General features: G+C 40.8%; 1 protein-coding gene across 2 annotated transcripts in view; it reads right to left on the reverse strand.

Annotated features, from left to right (window-relative positions):
- Positions 1-1,995: 1,995 nt before the first annotated feature.
- ALKBH1 (alkB homolog 1, histone H2A dioxygenase) overlaps positions 1,996-14,705 on the reverse strand; it is a 28,735-nt gene continuing 16,025 nt past the window's right edge. For both annotated transcript variants that reach the window (XM_045451706.1, XM_045451705.1), the window contains exons 4-6: positions 10,483-10,573; positions 4,703-4,896; positions 1,996-3,177 (exon numbers count right to left, since the gene is read on the reverse strand). In XM_045451706.1, coding sequence (XP_045307662.1) covers positions 2,748-3,177; positions 4,703-4,896; positions 10,483-10,573 — 715 coding nt within the window. In that variant the 3' untranslated portion in view covers positions 1,996-2,747. The remainder of the gene's footprint in view (positions 3,178-4,702; positions 4,897-10,482; positions 10,574-14,705) is intronic.

The raw sequence follows: 14,705 nt of genomic DNA on the forward strand, positions 1-14,705 counted from the left end.
GCATGATTTGGGGGAGGGGCAGAGAGAAGGGGAGACACAGAATCCAAGGCAGGCTCCAGGCTCCAAGCTGTCAGTGCAGAGCCCTACGCGGGGCTTGAACTCACAAATCGCGAAATCATGACCTGAGCCAAAGTCAGACGCTTAACCAACTGAGCCATCCAGGTGCCCTGTGACTCTACTCTTGACATCACATACATCCTAGATTGTACTGAGTATCACTCTGCATCTTTGTTATAAAATAATGAATAAAAAAAAAAGATCTTCCCCTTGGTCCCTTCTCCTGGTCTCAGGTTCCTTAGTCTAGGGGTCATTCGAGCATGACAAAGCAACCATGGGTTGTCTATAAATGAATGTGACCGTAGGGGGGCTTGGGTGGCTCAGAGGGTTAGGCGATCGACTTCAGGTCATGATCTCAGTTCATGAGCTCAAGCCCCTCGTTGGGCTCTGTGCTGACAGCTCAGAGCCTGGAGCCTGGTTCGGATTCTGTGTGTGTGTCCCTCTCTCTCTGCCCCTCCCCTGCTTGCAGTCGGTCTCTCAAAAATAAACATTAAAATTTTTTTTTTAGAAATGAATGTGACTGTGTTCTTATAACACTATTTATGGACATAGAAATCTGGATTTTCTCTAATTTTCATAGGTCACAAAAATATTATTCATTTAATTTTTTTCTCCCCAGCCACTTAAAAATGTAAAAACTATTCTTAGTCTGTGGGCAGTACAAAAACAGGAAGTGGGTCAGAATTTGCTGACTCTTGACTTAGAAAATGTCTGGTAGACCTAAAACAAACCTAGGGGATCACTGTCGTGTAAATGTGGAAGAAATCATCAATTTTTCCTTTTTCCTGAATTGCATAATTTTCTGCTTGCTGTCAAAGTAGAGATGCAGTATATACATCTTCAACTATGTTCCTCATAAAAACAGACATAAATAAAAATGACAGAGAATTTAATGGTATACACAAGTTTGCCCACTGTCCCACTCAATTGGCACATCCTTAGAGGGAGCACAGGCTGGGAGACCGGTTGCTATTCTCTCGGTTCGCCGCAGTTTCCACATGCTTTTCACAGCATGCATATCTCACCTCATGGAGTGTGAGTTTACATTTTGAATATGTACTTTTTTGTACCACACTGGTCCTAAACACAAGCCAACACCTTTATCTGATACTCAACTGAATGAAGAACCAACTATCCTAATGCTGAAGGATAAGCTGATCTATTGGATTTGCTAATGACAGTATGTTCGTTTCTAGTGGGTCACATATAATGTACACTATGGAAAATTTAAGGGATTTTCCCAGTGGTAATTTTAATTACATAAAATTTTCCTATCATGCACTAAGTTTAGAGCCTCGCTACTTACACATAAGGGATGAATCTATTTTTATTTCTTAGAAGACAAGGATTAAAACATGAACTCGATATACAATGTTCCTAAGGAAAAAAAAAAAAGAAGGCAGGACAGAGGAATGAAGGTTCGCCGCAAGCAGCAGGTAGCCAAGTGGCTTCCAGCCAGTCGTCCACATAAACAAACAAACAGGGATGTTTCTAAGAGCCCACGTAATAATAAAATATTGACACTACATTTCTAGAAAGGAGCACTAAATTCCCATTATCATTTGAAATATTAGTATTCCCTAGAAGATGGTAATAAATATTATCTTCATCTCTGAATGAGGAAACAGCAGTCCGGAGTCCAGAGAAATGTAGAACAACTCAGCTAGGGGTACTGTGATTCAAGTTGCTGGGGGCACAAAGACTAACACTTGGTGCTTCATGCATTTTCCAAGCTGTCCACAATCACAAAAGACAGCAGTGACTGGAATATCAAAGCAGATTCTCTCTTGTGTGACAGTCACAAAGAATACTTAGGGCAGAGCAGGATGGTATAGGGCAGAAACAGCTGGAGGGCTTCTACAGCATGAACAATGCAGCAAGTAAAAATAGGAAAAAACTAATCCCAGATATGTTAACCCTCAAAAATAGATACAGATCTTTAATTTAAAATAGAGAAAGTTTATTCATGGAGAAAACAGTTACAGAACACCCTTGGGGCTTTTTTAGTCCAACAATTAAAATTGCATTTAAAAAGTCAACAGGAAGAGTTGAAATCTGGAGAAACTCCTATTCCCCTTTCCTTGGATTTAGGTATACTTTATCTTTTAGGCAAGACAGACAACTATGATTGATTTCTTTTCTAGGAGATGAGATGTCTAGTTCCGCTATCTTAATGTGTATAGGACTCTTTTGTGAAGGCCAGAAAAGCTGGAAGAGAAAATCGCAGACTCTGAGGATGGCTAGTAGGATGAAAGGGAGGCGAACAGTTGGCTCTTGGAAGCACAATCTAACCACAAATCACCAGATGGGGTAGTGGCAGGGGCTTAACGTTATGTTTCCCATTAATAAAATCTGAGGTATTTAATAAAGCTCCATTAATGTGGAAACTCACTTCTACCTCCCCCAGAGGTAACGACAGAGACTGAGAGGGCTGTTCTGGAAGATCAAAGCTCCTTGGACTTCTCACGTACATTAGTGCCAACACCTAACCAGACTGGACCATAGCAAACAGTCTCTGAGCAGAGTGATGAATTGCTTTCCTCTTCAGGATGGGTTCCAAGGCAACAGTGTGATCGATGATGAGTTTTTCCCTGTTTTTGGCTTGTCTTGGTGCTGAAGTCTACAGCAATACAAAAAGTGTGGTCATTTACTTAAGACCTGCCTGAGCAAAAGAACGGGCTCTCCAAGTCTCAGCTGTCAGGGTTTAACTTTGCTCGTTTTACTTGGCTATTCTCATCATCCAGATGGCAGAAACCTTCTGTGGTGATGTCTCTTTTCTTCTCCTCTGTGGGTTCCGAAGGGAAGTCCTGGTCTATGGCCAATACCTGTCGGACAGTCATGTTAACACGAGCCGCTTTCAAGTAGCTGGTGCATATCTGCCAGTCCTCCTCAGAGCAGGGCTCTACCACTGAGTCTCTGGGGAGGACGGCTGGGAGAGGCGTCTCCAGGCAGCAAGGCAGGCCTTCCCCCTGAGAACTTGGGAGGACCCTCGGGACTGCATGGTTCAACAGGCGGCTGAAACCTGACATTACCATGATGTCACCGCTGTGCATAAACATGGCCGTGGGGGCTTCATCTCTTTTGAGACCACCCAGGAGAAAGATAGCAGACTGTCCGAAGCTACGAGAAAATAAGTAAAACAATACACAGTAGTAAGTTTCTGTTACTAACCGTGGCTGGGAAAGTTATTGCCAACTGTACTTTTTTCTAATTTCAGCCTGATATTTATTGCTTGCACATCCTTTTCAAACTGTGCTAAGACCCTTCTCTTCTGGCTTGTGTAAGTGACTAACCCATGATCTGCTGCTTACACTTATAATAGCCCACAGTACTGCTGCAAAATAAAATTTAAAGCAGTTAAACAAGTAGATTAAAAACTGGGGCGCCTGGGTGGCGCAGTCGGTTGAGCGACTTCAGCCAGGTCACGATCTCGCGGTCCGTGAGTTCGAGCCCCGCGTCGGGCTCTGGGCTGATGGCTCAGAGCCTGGAGCCTGTTTCTGATTCTGTGTCTCCCTCTTTCTCTGCCCCTCCCCCATTCATGCTCTGTCTCTCTCTGTCCCAAAAATAAATAAACGTTGAAAAAAAAAAATTAAAAAAAAAAAAAATTTTAGTATTACCCATATAAATTTTAGTGATGCACTTTTAAAAAAAAAATTTTAATGTTTATTTATTTTATTTTATTTTATTTAAAAAAAAAAATTTTTTTTTTTCAACGTTTATTTATTTTTGGGACAGAGAGAGACAGAGCGTGAACGGGGGAGGGGCAGAGAGAGAGGGAGACACAGAATCGGAAACAGGCTCCAGGCTCTGAGCCATCAGCCCAGAGCCTGACGCGGGGCTCGAACTCACAGACCGCGAGATCGTGACCTGGCTGAAGTCGGATGCTTAACCGACTGCGCCACCCAGGCGCCCCTGTTTATTTATTTTAGAGAGAGAGAGAGAGAGAGAGAGAGAGAGAATGCGCACGAGAGGCGTAGAGAGAGGGGGAGACACAGAATCTGAAGCAGGCTCCAGGCTCCGAGCTGTGAACACAGAACCTGACGCAGGGCTTGAATCCACAAACCATGAGACCATAACCTGAGCTGAAGCCAGATGCTTAATCGACTGAGCCACCCAGGTTCCCTGTGTGATGCACTTTCAAGATTTAAGCCTTCCAATAAACTGAGTCCTTTACTATATTTATCATGCTTGTTCACTTTAAAGATAGGACAATTAATAAAAGACTGTTCAGGCACTTTATTTGTGAGATACAGGTGTAGCACTTTGCCCAATTTCATGTATGTTTAGGGAGACAAGGCGAGTAAACTACTCGGGGTTCTGTGCTTTCTCTTCCCTAGTCCAAACAGGTCGCTCACTTTGCCTTACAGCCTTCCACTGCCTATTCCACACACCACTGACGATACCTGTCGATACAAAAGGCAGATTCCACACATCTTAAACAGAAATATAACTGTAATTTGGTCATTACTCTTAAGGACTAGGCAAATTTTACTTATAACACTGTTAAGATGCCCAAGAGTAAAAGATTAGAGAGTCCAACCATTTCTTAAAGTTATAGCTTTTATTTATTTATTTTAGCTTAAAAATGCCTTAAAAAAGGAATGAAGTTTTAGGCAGTAATCCCAAATCCCTGGAACCAGCTTACCTGAAAGACAGCAGGGGTTTGGAGTGATCTAGTTCAGATCTGTCTACATGGATTCCCAGAGTGGAGTCCAATCGGTAGTAATTTAGGATGCCTGCCTCGGCTCGGAAACCCTGAAATCCACAGGCTGCAGCTACTTGCTCTGAGAGGAAAGCCAGGTCAGAAGGGAAAGGTGTATAATGATCGGCTGAGTATTTCTTTGATAAAAGTAGGGAAAATAAGAAAAATAAACAATGATCTCAGGAAAATAGGAAACTGTGGCAGAAGATTAATTACCGCTTTAAAATGATCTAACTTACATGTAATTCTAACACAGCATGATTTATCCATCTGTTTTTGAGGCATCCGGTAATCTTATAATGAGACATTCAAAATACTGAGCACCTGACATGAATAGTCACTTCTCTAAACAAGACATCCAGATGGCCAACAGGCACATGAAAAGATGCTCAATGTCAGTCCTCATCAGGGAAATACAAATCAACACCACACTGAGATATCACCTCACACCAGTCAGAGTGGCTAAAATGAACAAATCAGGAGACTATAGATGCTGGAGAGGGTGTGGAGAAATGGGAACCCTCTTGCACTCTTGGTGAGAATGCAATCTGGTGCAGCCGCTCTGGAAAAGTGTGGAGGCTCCTCAAAAAATTAAAAATAGATCTACCTTCTGATTGAGCACTAGCACTGCTAGGAATTTACTCAAGGGATACAGGAGTGCTGATGCACAGGGGCACTTGTACCCCAATGTTTATAGCAGCACTTTCAACAATAGCCAAATTATGGAAAGAGCCTAAATGTCCATCAACTGATGAATGGATAAAGAAGTTGTGGTTTATATACATAATGGAATACTACTTGGCAATGAGAAAGAATGAAATATGGCCTTTTGTAGCAATGTGGATGGAACTGGAGAGTGTTATGCTAAGTGAAATAAGTCATACAGAGAAAGACAGATACCACATGTTTTCACTCTTATGTGGATCCTGAGAAACTTAACAGAAGACCATGGGGGAGGGGATGGGGAAAAAAAGTTACAGAGAAGGGAAGGAGGCAAACCACAAGAGACTCTTAAAAACTGAGAATAAACTGAGGGTTGATGGGGGATGGGAGGGAGGGGAAAGTGGGTGATGGGTATTGAGGGCACCTGTTGGGATGAGCACTGGGTGTTGTATGGAAACCAATTTGACAATAAATTTCATATTAAAAATAAACAAACCATTAAAAAAAAAAGAAAAACAAAATACTGAGCACCTATAACATGGCAGGCACCATGTCATGCAGTGATAAATTAAACAAGTTCACCTTGTATGGAGTCTATACATGAAACAATTATTATGTCTCTCTCTGGTATACTTTAATCCCAAATAGGATCATTCTCTTAAGATAAAAGAGCAACTCGGGGTGCCTGGGTGGCTCAGTCGGTTGAGCGTCCGACTTCGGCTCAGGTCGTGATCTCACGGTTTGTGAGTTCGAGCCCCGTGTTGGGCTCTGTGTTGAAAGGTCAGAGCCTGGAGCCTGCTTCTGCTTCTGTGTCTCCCTCTCTCCCTGCCCCTAACCCACTCGCATTCTGTCTCTGTCTCTGTCAAAAATAAATAAACATTAAAAAAAAATTAAAAAAAAAAAAAAAAAGATAAAAGAGCAACTCAAAACTGTCACTGCCAAGAGGTACATGATGACTAAATGTAATGTGATGTCTTGGAACAGAAAAAGGACATCAGTTAAAAACTAAGAAAACTGAGGGGCGCCAGGGTGGCTCAGTTGGTTAAATAGCCAACTTTAGCTAGGTCATGATTTTGTGGTTCATGAGTTCGAGCCCTGTGTCAGGCTCTGTGCTGAAAGCTCAGAGCCTGGAGCCTGCTTTGGATTCTGTGTCTCCCTTTCTCTTTGCCCCTCCCCCACTCACCCTCTGTCTCTCAAAAATAAACAAACATTAAAAAAAATCTAAGAAAATTGAATGAAAAGCTAAGGAAATGTGAATGAAATATGGACTTCACCATTATAATAATGTATTAATATTGGTTCATTAGGTAAGACAAAGATACCATAATAATGTAAGATGTTAATAATAGGGAAAACTGGGTGTAATGTATATGAGAACTCTGTACTCTTTTCAACTTTTCTGCAAATCTAAAACTATTCTAAAATACAAAGCTTATTAAAAAAAAAAGCAACTCAAATATGATAGCCAGTTTGGTTTTAGGACCTTCAGCCCATATATGGCCTACTGCCAATTTCACTGGTCAATTTGACGAGATGCCATGCTCAAAACTTTGGAAATGAAACTGACTTATACCGTGGTCAAGGCGGGACCTTAAAATGGAAGTAATTTTCAGCATTCATCTCTCTGAACTGTTTTTAGCACATAAAGATCACAAATATCCTTCTCTTAAAAAAAAAAAAAAAAAAAAAAAGAGGCCAGAAGACTCCTTCTCTCCAAAACCCAGCAATTCAGGAGCACATCAAGGTGGTAGATGAGGGTGAGGGCTACCCCAGTGAGGTAAGCCTGCAGCAGCCCCAATCCCCTTTGTCTCACTGCTGCTCTCACATCGCCCTTTGCCCAATCAACCTCAAAATGATTAGAAAACCCACTTGTCTTAAATCTCTGCGAGGGTCCTGATGTACCCCAGCTGTAGCAAAGCTCTGGAGAGAATGTATTTACTTTGGCCAGAAGTGAGCTTTAACTTCAGGTTAAGGATGTGATAAGTCTTTGATGGATGGCCAAGTCTCCTCAGTTGAAATTTCTCTTTTATTTTTTCCTTCTCCTTTTCCTGAACTGTAAATAAGAGTTCCTATTTATTCTTGAAGAGAACTTTAAGGGATTTTCTCCACCCTTTCAAGTTTCAGTCCTTCACAAGATCAACTACTCAGAGCCGCTATTCCAACACAAGGCTGGCTGTGCTGTGATCAAAGAAGTGCCCTTGTGGGCTTCTAACTCCATCCAAACTGTCTATCCACTAGTCTTCTTATGTCTCTTCCACTTTTCTCTGCTTACTCATTTAGTTTCTGGTAATTTTTCACTCCACATTTTTCTTAGTAAATGAGAGTACCTTTAAGTCCTGGGGGAATAACAGTACCACCAATAAAAATAACATCATAAAAAACAATGAGCTAGCTCTGGAAAGCAGTGTGGAGGTTCCTCAGAAAATTAAAAATAGACCTACCCTATGACCCAGCAATAGCACTGCTAGGAATTTATCCAAGGGATACAGGAGTACTGATGCATAGGGGCACTTGTACCCCAATGTTCATAGCAGCACTCTCAACAATAGCCAAATTATGGAAAGAGCCTAAATGTCCATCAACTGATGAATGGATAAAGAAATTGTGGTTTATATACACAATGGAATACTACGTGGCAATGAGAAAAAATGAAATTTGGCCTTTTGTAGCAACGTGGATGGAACTGGAGAGTGTGATGCTAAGTGAAATAAGCCATACAGAGAAAGACAGATACCATATGCTTTCACTCTTATGTGGATGCTGAGAAACTTAACAGGAACCCATGGGGGAGGAGGAGGAAAAAAGAAAAAAAAAAAAAAAAGAGGTTAGAGTGGGAGAGAGCCAAAGCATAAGAGACTGTTAAAAACTGAGAACAAACTGAGGGTTGATGGGGGATGGGAGGGAGGAGAGGGTGGGTGATGGGTATTGAGGAGGGCACCTTTTGGGATGAGCACTGGGTGTTGTATGGAAACCAATTTGACAATAAATTTCATATAATAAAAAAAACAAAAAAACAAAAAAACAAAAAAAAAAACAATGAGCTAACATTTACTGTGTTAATGCATTTAACTGCACAGAACAGCCTAGCACTGCTGTTATGCGGGCATTGAACCTCTGACTCTCACACCCACCTTATGAGGTAGGCACTATCCTATTCAATATTGAATACTGAATATTCATATTCAACCCTGGGCTGGCTAAGCCAGAAAGAATCACAGGCTATTTCCCCAAACACAGATATCTATATTTCCACTGAATCTGCATCACTGAAAGTAAGAATTATATCATGAACATTTCTGAGCAACATTTATCCTTATTTTGAGCAGTTAAATGTATTTGTTAATAAGCTGGTTTCACTGAAACTATGGAGCTTTTAGAAAGTAACTAGTTAGTGAGAAGATGGGTCTATACCATTCTGTTTCAGTTTATTCTAAGAATTAGTCCTTCCACTTGGTGGCAAACATCTCCTGGAGACAGGCTGCCAGCTGCCAGTGATAAAGGAGGAACTTTTGGAAGCAGAGAGGTCAGGAAAGGAAATTGTACTTTAAGAAAAGAGAACTTTGTTAACTGTAGGACATTTTTTCCCATCTGTGTCTTGCTCAGACCTTATATAGCAGGCAAAGGTGTCTTTTTTGAGTTCATGGAAAAGTACACCAGAAGTATATGGAGCTCCTTTTTTTTTTACACCAAATAGGTATCATGTAGAAAATACAGGCTCTTAGCATAACACTCTCTAGTTCCAACCACATTGCTACAAAAGGCCGTATTTCATTCTTTCTCATTGCCAAGTAGTATTCCATTGTGTATATAAACCACAACTTCTTTATCCATTCGTCAGTTGATGGACATTTAGGCTCTTTCCATAATTTGGCTTTTGTTGAAAGTGCTGTTATAAACATTGGGGTACAAGTGCCCCTGTGCATCAGCACTCCTGTTTCCCTTGGGTAAATTCCTAGCAGTGCTATTGCTGGGTCAGAGAGTAGATCTATTTTTAATTTTTTGAGGAACCTCCACACTGTTTTCCACGGTGGCTGCACCAGTTTGCATTCCCACCAACAGTGCAAGAGGGTTCCCATTTCTCCACATCCTCTCCAGCATCTATAATCTCCTGATTTGTTCATTTTAGCCACTCTGACTGGTGTGAGAATGTATCTCAGTGTGGTTTTGATTTGTATTTCCCTGATGAGGAGTGATGTTGAGAAAGACAGATACCATGTGTTTTCACTCTTATGTGGATCCTGAGAAACTTAACATAGGACTATGGGGGAGGGGAAGGAAGAAAAAAAAAAAAAAAGAGAGGGAGGGAGCCAAATCAGAGACTCTTAAAAACTGAGAATAAACTGAGGGTTGTTGGGGGGTGGGAGGGAGGGGAAAGTGGGTGATGGGCACTGAGGAGGGCACCTGTTGGGATGAGCACTGGTGTTTATATGGAAACCAATTTGACAATAAATTTCATATTAAAAAAAAAAAAGAAATTGCCAGGGTTCATATCCATCCTAACTAATGATGTATTTTCCACACAATCACTCAAAGTATATAAGTCAAATCATCTACCAATTCTAGATGATCTTCTTTGCTGTCAAATTTATTAAAATCAGTGCTTTTGCTTAAAGACCTCTGGTAGACAAAGACAATGTATAAAGATATATCTATAACTATAAACATATCTCAACATGTATTAAATTATTTGACGGAAAAAAAAAAAGAAAATACAGGCTCAACAAACACTAAACATAATGGAAATAAAGATTTTAATTGAGAATTGTTCTTAAATACAATAAAGAAAAATCTATATCCCTGAAATGTACTTAGAGCACCAATGACTTCTGATGAAATAATATAACGTAAGGGCATTTGAAGAAGAAATTTCATCCTGGGAAAAATTACTCATTGCTCTTGAGATACTGTTATCAAGAGGATTTTAAGAGACAGATGAAAGAGATCCCTGCACAAATGGATAATCTGATACTTTAAAATAGTGGCCAAGAAGAAATCCAATCACTGAGCCCAAGGAGTGTAAAAAGTGGAAGACAATGGAATTAGCAAGAAAATGTGAATACCTTACTGTCCCAGTTATAATGGTAGCCTAGGGTCACCCAGCGCAACTTCTCTAGTAAACTTCGGGGTCTCCGTTTATTCACTTCCTTAAGCCTGTGAAGATTAGGGACAAAAGAGGATTGAATTATTCACCTCAATTGGCAGCAAAGGCCCTCTGCCTGGAGTAAATCTGCTTTCCTTGGTATAAGCTGTTGGCCAAGATCTTGATAGGAAAAATGAGAAAAGACAAATGAGTTGACCAAGAATATAATAACACTAAAAAAACATGTTAGCATCTCTCATTTTCAGTCCTTGTTCTAAATCCTCTGCTAAACGGGATCAATTTTAAGTGGCAAGTCTCCGGCATCTCAATAATGACAAAATAAGAATAACAACAGAAATGTTTTTACCCATCCACTGGAAATGGGACCACAGACACTACGGGTAATTGAAAAATTGGCTAACAGAGCATGTTCTATTTGGTTTGCTAAAAGTGGGGTATGATTAATCATAGGTATCACTATGTCTAATGATGGTGGCTTCCCAGAATTATAGGTTGGGGGAGAAAGTTTGGCAAAATATAGTATACAACCAAAAATAACTGGTTTAACAAGATTTCTTTAACCCTATAAAACAGCTTAGATAATTGAGGCTTAGCTAACAATTAAGGACCACTGTAATTGATTTGGTTTCGGACATCCATTTCAAAACACAGGGGGTTTCTGTAAAACAGAGAGATGCACTTCCTGCAATTACATCCTGTCTCATCAAATCTATGGGATTAACTATGTTTTTCCTTTTCTTTTAATGTTTATTTATTTTTGAGAGAGAGAGACAGAGGTCAAGCAGGGGAGGGGCAGAGAGAGAGAGGGTGACACAGAATCCGAAGCAGGCTCCAGGCTCTGAGTTGTCAGCACAGAACCTGACGCAGGGCTTGAACTCACAAACTGCAAGATCATGACCTGAGCTGAAGTTGGACACTTAACCTACTTGAGCCACCCAGGCACCTCATCTACTCTTTTTCTAAAGAGGAAGAAGCTTCTTTGATTTACCTCTGAATACCTAAAAATGCAAGAATGCTAGGCCTAGTAATTCTAGTTTTTTTTTTTCCTATGTGATTTATATCATCAATTGATCGAATTTTTTTTGGTCCCCAAACCACTCGTGTTTAAAAAGATTAAACTGCTTTAAGGAGTTTATATTTGACAAGAGATGACAGATAAGCATAAGAAGAAAAAATGAGGGGAAAATTCAAGGCAGTATAAAATCTGTACTAAACTGAACATCACAAGACTTTGAGGGACAATAGAATTAAGAAAAAAGGAGAGCTCAAAGTTAGCGGTCTAATCAGTTAAGGCTTCATGGCAGAGTTGGGAGTTGAACAAGGCATTGAAGAATGGCCAGCACTTAAACAGGGAGTGGAGCAGTGGGCAATACAGGCATACGACATGAGCAGAAGCAAAAGATTTATTAGAGACTCAAACTGTAAGTGGCACTCGTCTTGATGTTTGACAGAGTTTACAGAATAGATGCTATCTGTCCTCACAGAGTTTACATTCTAAGAAAGACACCATGACACAGATATACATCAAGACCAGCAGCTAAAAGGAATGGAACACTGATTTATCTAGGACAGCAGTGCAGAAAAGAAACACAGCAGATCTGACTGCTATCCTTTGAAAGGCCTGGTCATTGGCAAGCATCTGGAACTCGGAATTTGGGGAGGTTCACACCGTTCCCAGAACTGCTGCTCACTGGGCCTAAACTTTTTCTGCAAAATAATAAGGTTTACGTTAAGCACCAGCTTCCTTCTGGGAGTCTAGAATTTTGATATATGTCAGACAGAGACTGTCAATGTGACCAGCCCCTAGTCAAAACCTGGGCACTGAGCTTCCCGGGTAGACAACATTTCAAATTTGTCACAACTTGTTATCGGGGGAATTAAGCACACCTTGTGTGACTTCACTGGGAGAAAACCCTGGAAGCTTGAGGCTGGTTTTCCCAGGACTCTGCTCAATTCATCTTTTTCCTTCACTGATCGTGCTCTGTATTCTTTGAACTGGAATAAATCCTATCCATGAAGACAACTATATGGTGAGCCCTGCTGGTGAATCACCAAACTCAGGTAAGGTCTCAGGGACACTTGGCATGAGAAAAAATGGATAACTAGTAACAATTTAGGGGAAACAACATGTAAGCTTGGCCAGTTACTGCCACTATCTGGGATGAACAGTTATCATGCAGAATGACCATACATTATTTAAATTTTCTACATGTAAAAACTAAAAACTGAAAGAAAAAATAAAAGGAATGTACAGTTACTAACACAACCTGAATTCTATCTATGTGTCTTCAACTAAAGGTACAGATAAAAGAACTCCCTAATGATCCCCCAGGAGAATACAATCTACCTTACTAGACTTGAGACAGAAAAATAAGAACGACCTCTTATTTCTGGACTCAAGTGAATCTGATGTATCAGTGTGTATGCCACTTAGTTTCTGCCAAGTGGTTTCCAAATTTTAATGCTCATGAGAATCATCTAGAGGGCTTGTTAAAATTTGCATGGCTGGGCCCAGGCCTACAAATTCTGATTCAGCAGGTCTAGGGTGGAGCCTAAGAATCTGAATCTCTAAGTTCCCAAAGCGATGCTGATGCTGATGAATCAGGGGCCATACTTTGGGAAACACTATTTCAGCCAAAATTAAAAAACAAAACAAAATACCTTCCATCTTTCTAGATCAATAAAAGATCATTTTATTCTTGATGAGAAACCCATACTATCATACTAAAACTAGACCAGGGGTGCCTGGGTGGCTTAGTCAGTTAGTCAGACTCTTGATTTCAGCTTAGGTCATGATCTCATGGTTCATGAGATTAAGCCCTGTGTGGGGCTCTGTGCTGTCAGCTTGGGATTCTCTTCCCCACTCTCTCTTTCTTAAAATAAATAAACACTAAAAACAACAACAACTAAAACAAAAACTAGACCAGGGCACCTGGGTGGCTCAGTTGGTTAAGCACTGGACTCTTGATTTCAGCTCAGGTCATGATCCCAGGGTTGTGGGATCGAGTCTTGCACTGGGCTCTGTGCTGTTGGAGCCTGTTTAGTATTCTCTCTCTCCCTCCCTCTGCCCCTCTCCCTGACTTGTGTGCTCCAAAAAAAAATAAAATACAGGGAAATTAATTAAAAACAAACAAAAGCCCCCAAAACTAGGGGCGCCTGGGTGGCTCAGTCTGACTTTGGCTCATGTCATGATCTCATGGTTCATGAGTGCAAGCCCTGCATCGGGTTCTGTGCTGATAGCTCAGAGCCTGGAGACTGATTTGGATTCTGTGTCTTCCCCTCTCTCTGCCCTCCCCTGAGCACACTCTGTCCCTCTCAAAAATAAATAAACTTAAAAAAACAAAACAAAATAAATAACAAAAAAAACCCAACAACCTAAAAAAAAAACCCCAAACCCCAAACTAGACCAATCTGAACAAATAAAGATAACAACAATGCAGCTCTAAAAATAATATAGAGGGTGATGGTATTTCAGACATCTGATATGGCATCAACAAGCTGCTTTTCCATCAAAAGATTCAAGGTATATGCTATTGTAATTAACAAAGATTTATGGTATTAGTAAAATTATCAAAATTATAGTGATGACCAAACATGACCAGAATCCTCCTGTACCTTTTTAAAAAATTTTTATTTATTTTTGAGAGAGAGAGAGAGAGGGGCAGGCAGAGTGTGGGCAGGGGAGGGGCAGAAAGAGGTAGAGACAGAATCTGAAGCAGGCCCCAGGCTCAGCTGTCAGCACAGAGTCTGACACAGGGCTTGAACCCACGAACCATGAGATCATGACCTGAGCTGAAGTTGGAGGTTTAACTGACTGAGACACCCAGGCACCCTGCCCTCTATGATATACCTTTCACAATTTTTTCCTGTTTTAGGAAACCAAAAGAACATCTCATTTCTACCTTAATTGTATCACTATAAGGATGGCTTTGGGTTTTGCCTTGTATTACTTGGGGGGATTGGTGTAAGCGTATAAGAGCATTAAGCCCAGGCCACATAACAAAAAAGAAAAAAAAGGCTTAAAGATTTGTGCAGTAAGGGGTGCCTGGGTGGCTCGGTTGGCAAAGCATCCAACTCTTGATTTTGGCTCAGGTCATGATCTTGCAGTTGTGAGACTGAGCCCCACATCAGGTCCCACACTGTTAGTGCAGGGCCTGCTTGGGATTCCCTCTCTCCCTCTCT

This window comes from Leopardus geoffroyi, chromosome B3, assembly GCF_018350155.1.
Source record: "Leopardus geoffroyi isolate Oge1 chromosome B3, O.geoffroyi_Oge1_pat1.0, whole genome shotgun sequence".
Classification (NCBI taxonomy): domain Eukaryota; kingdom Metazoa; phylum Chordata; class Mammalia; order Carnivora; family Felidae; genus Leopardus; species Leopardus geoffroyi.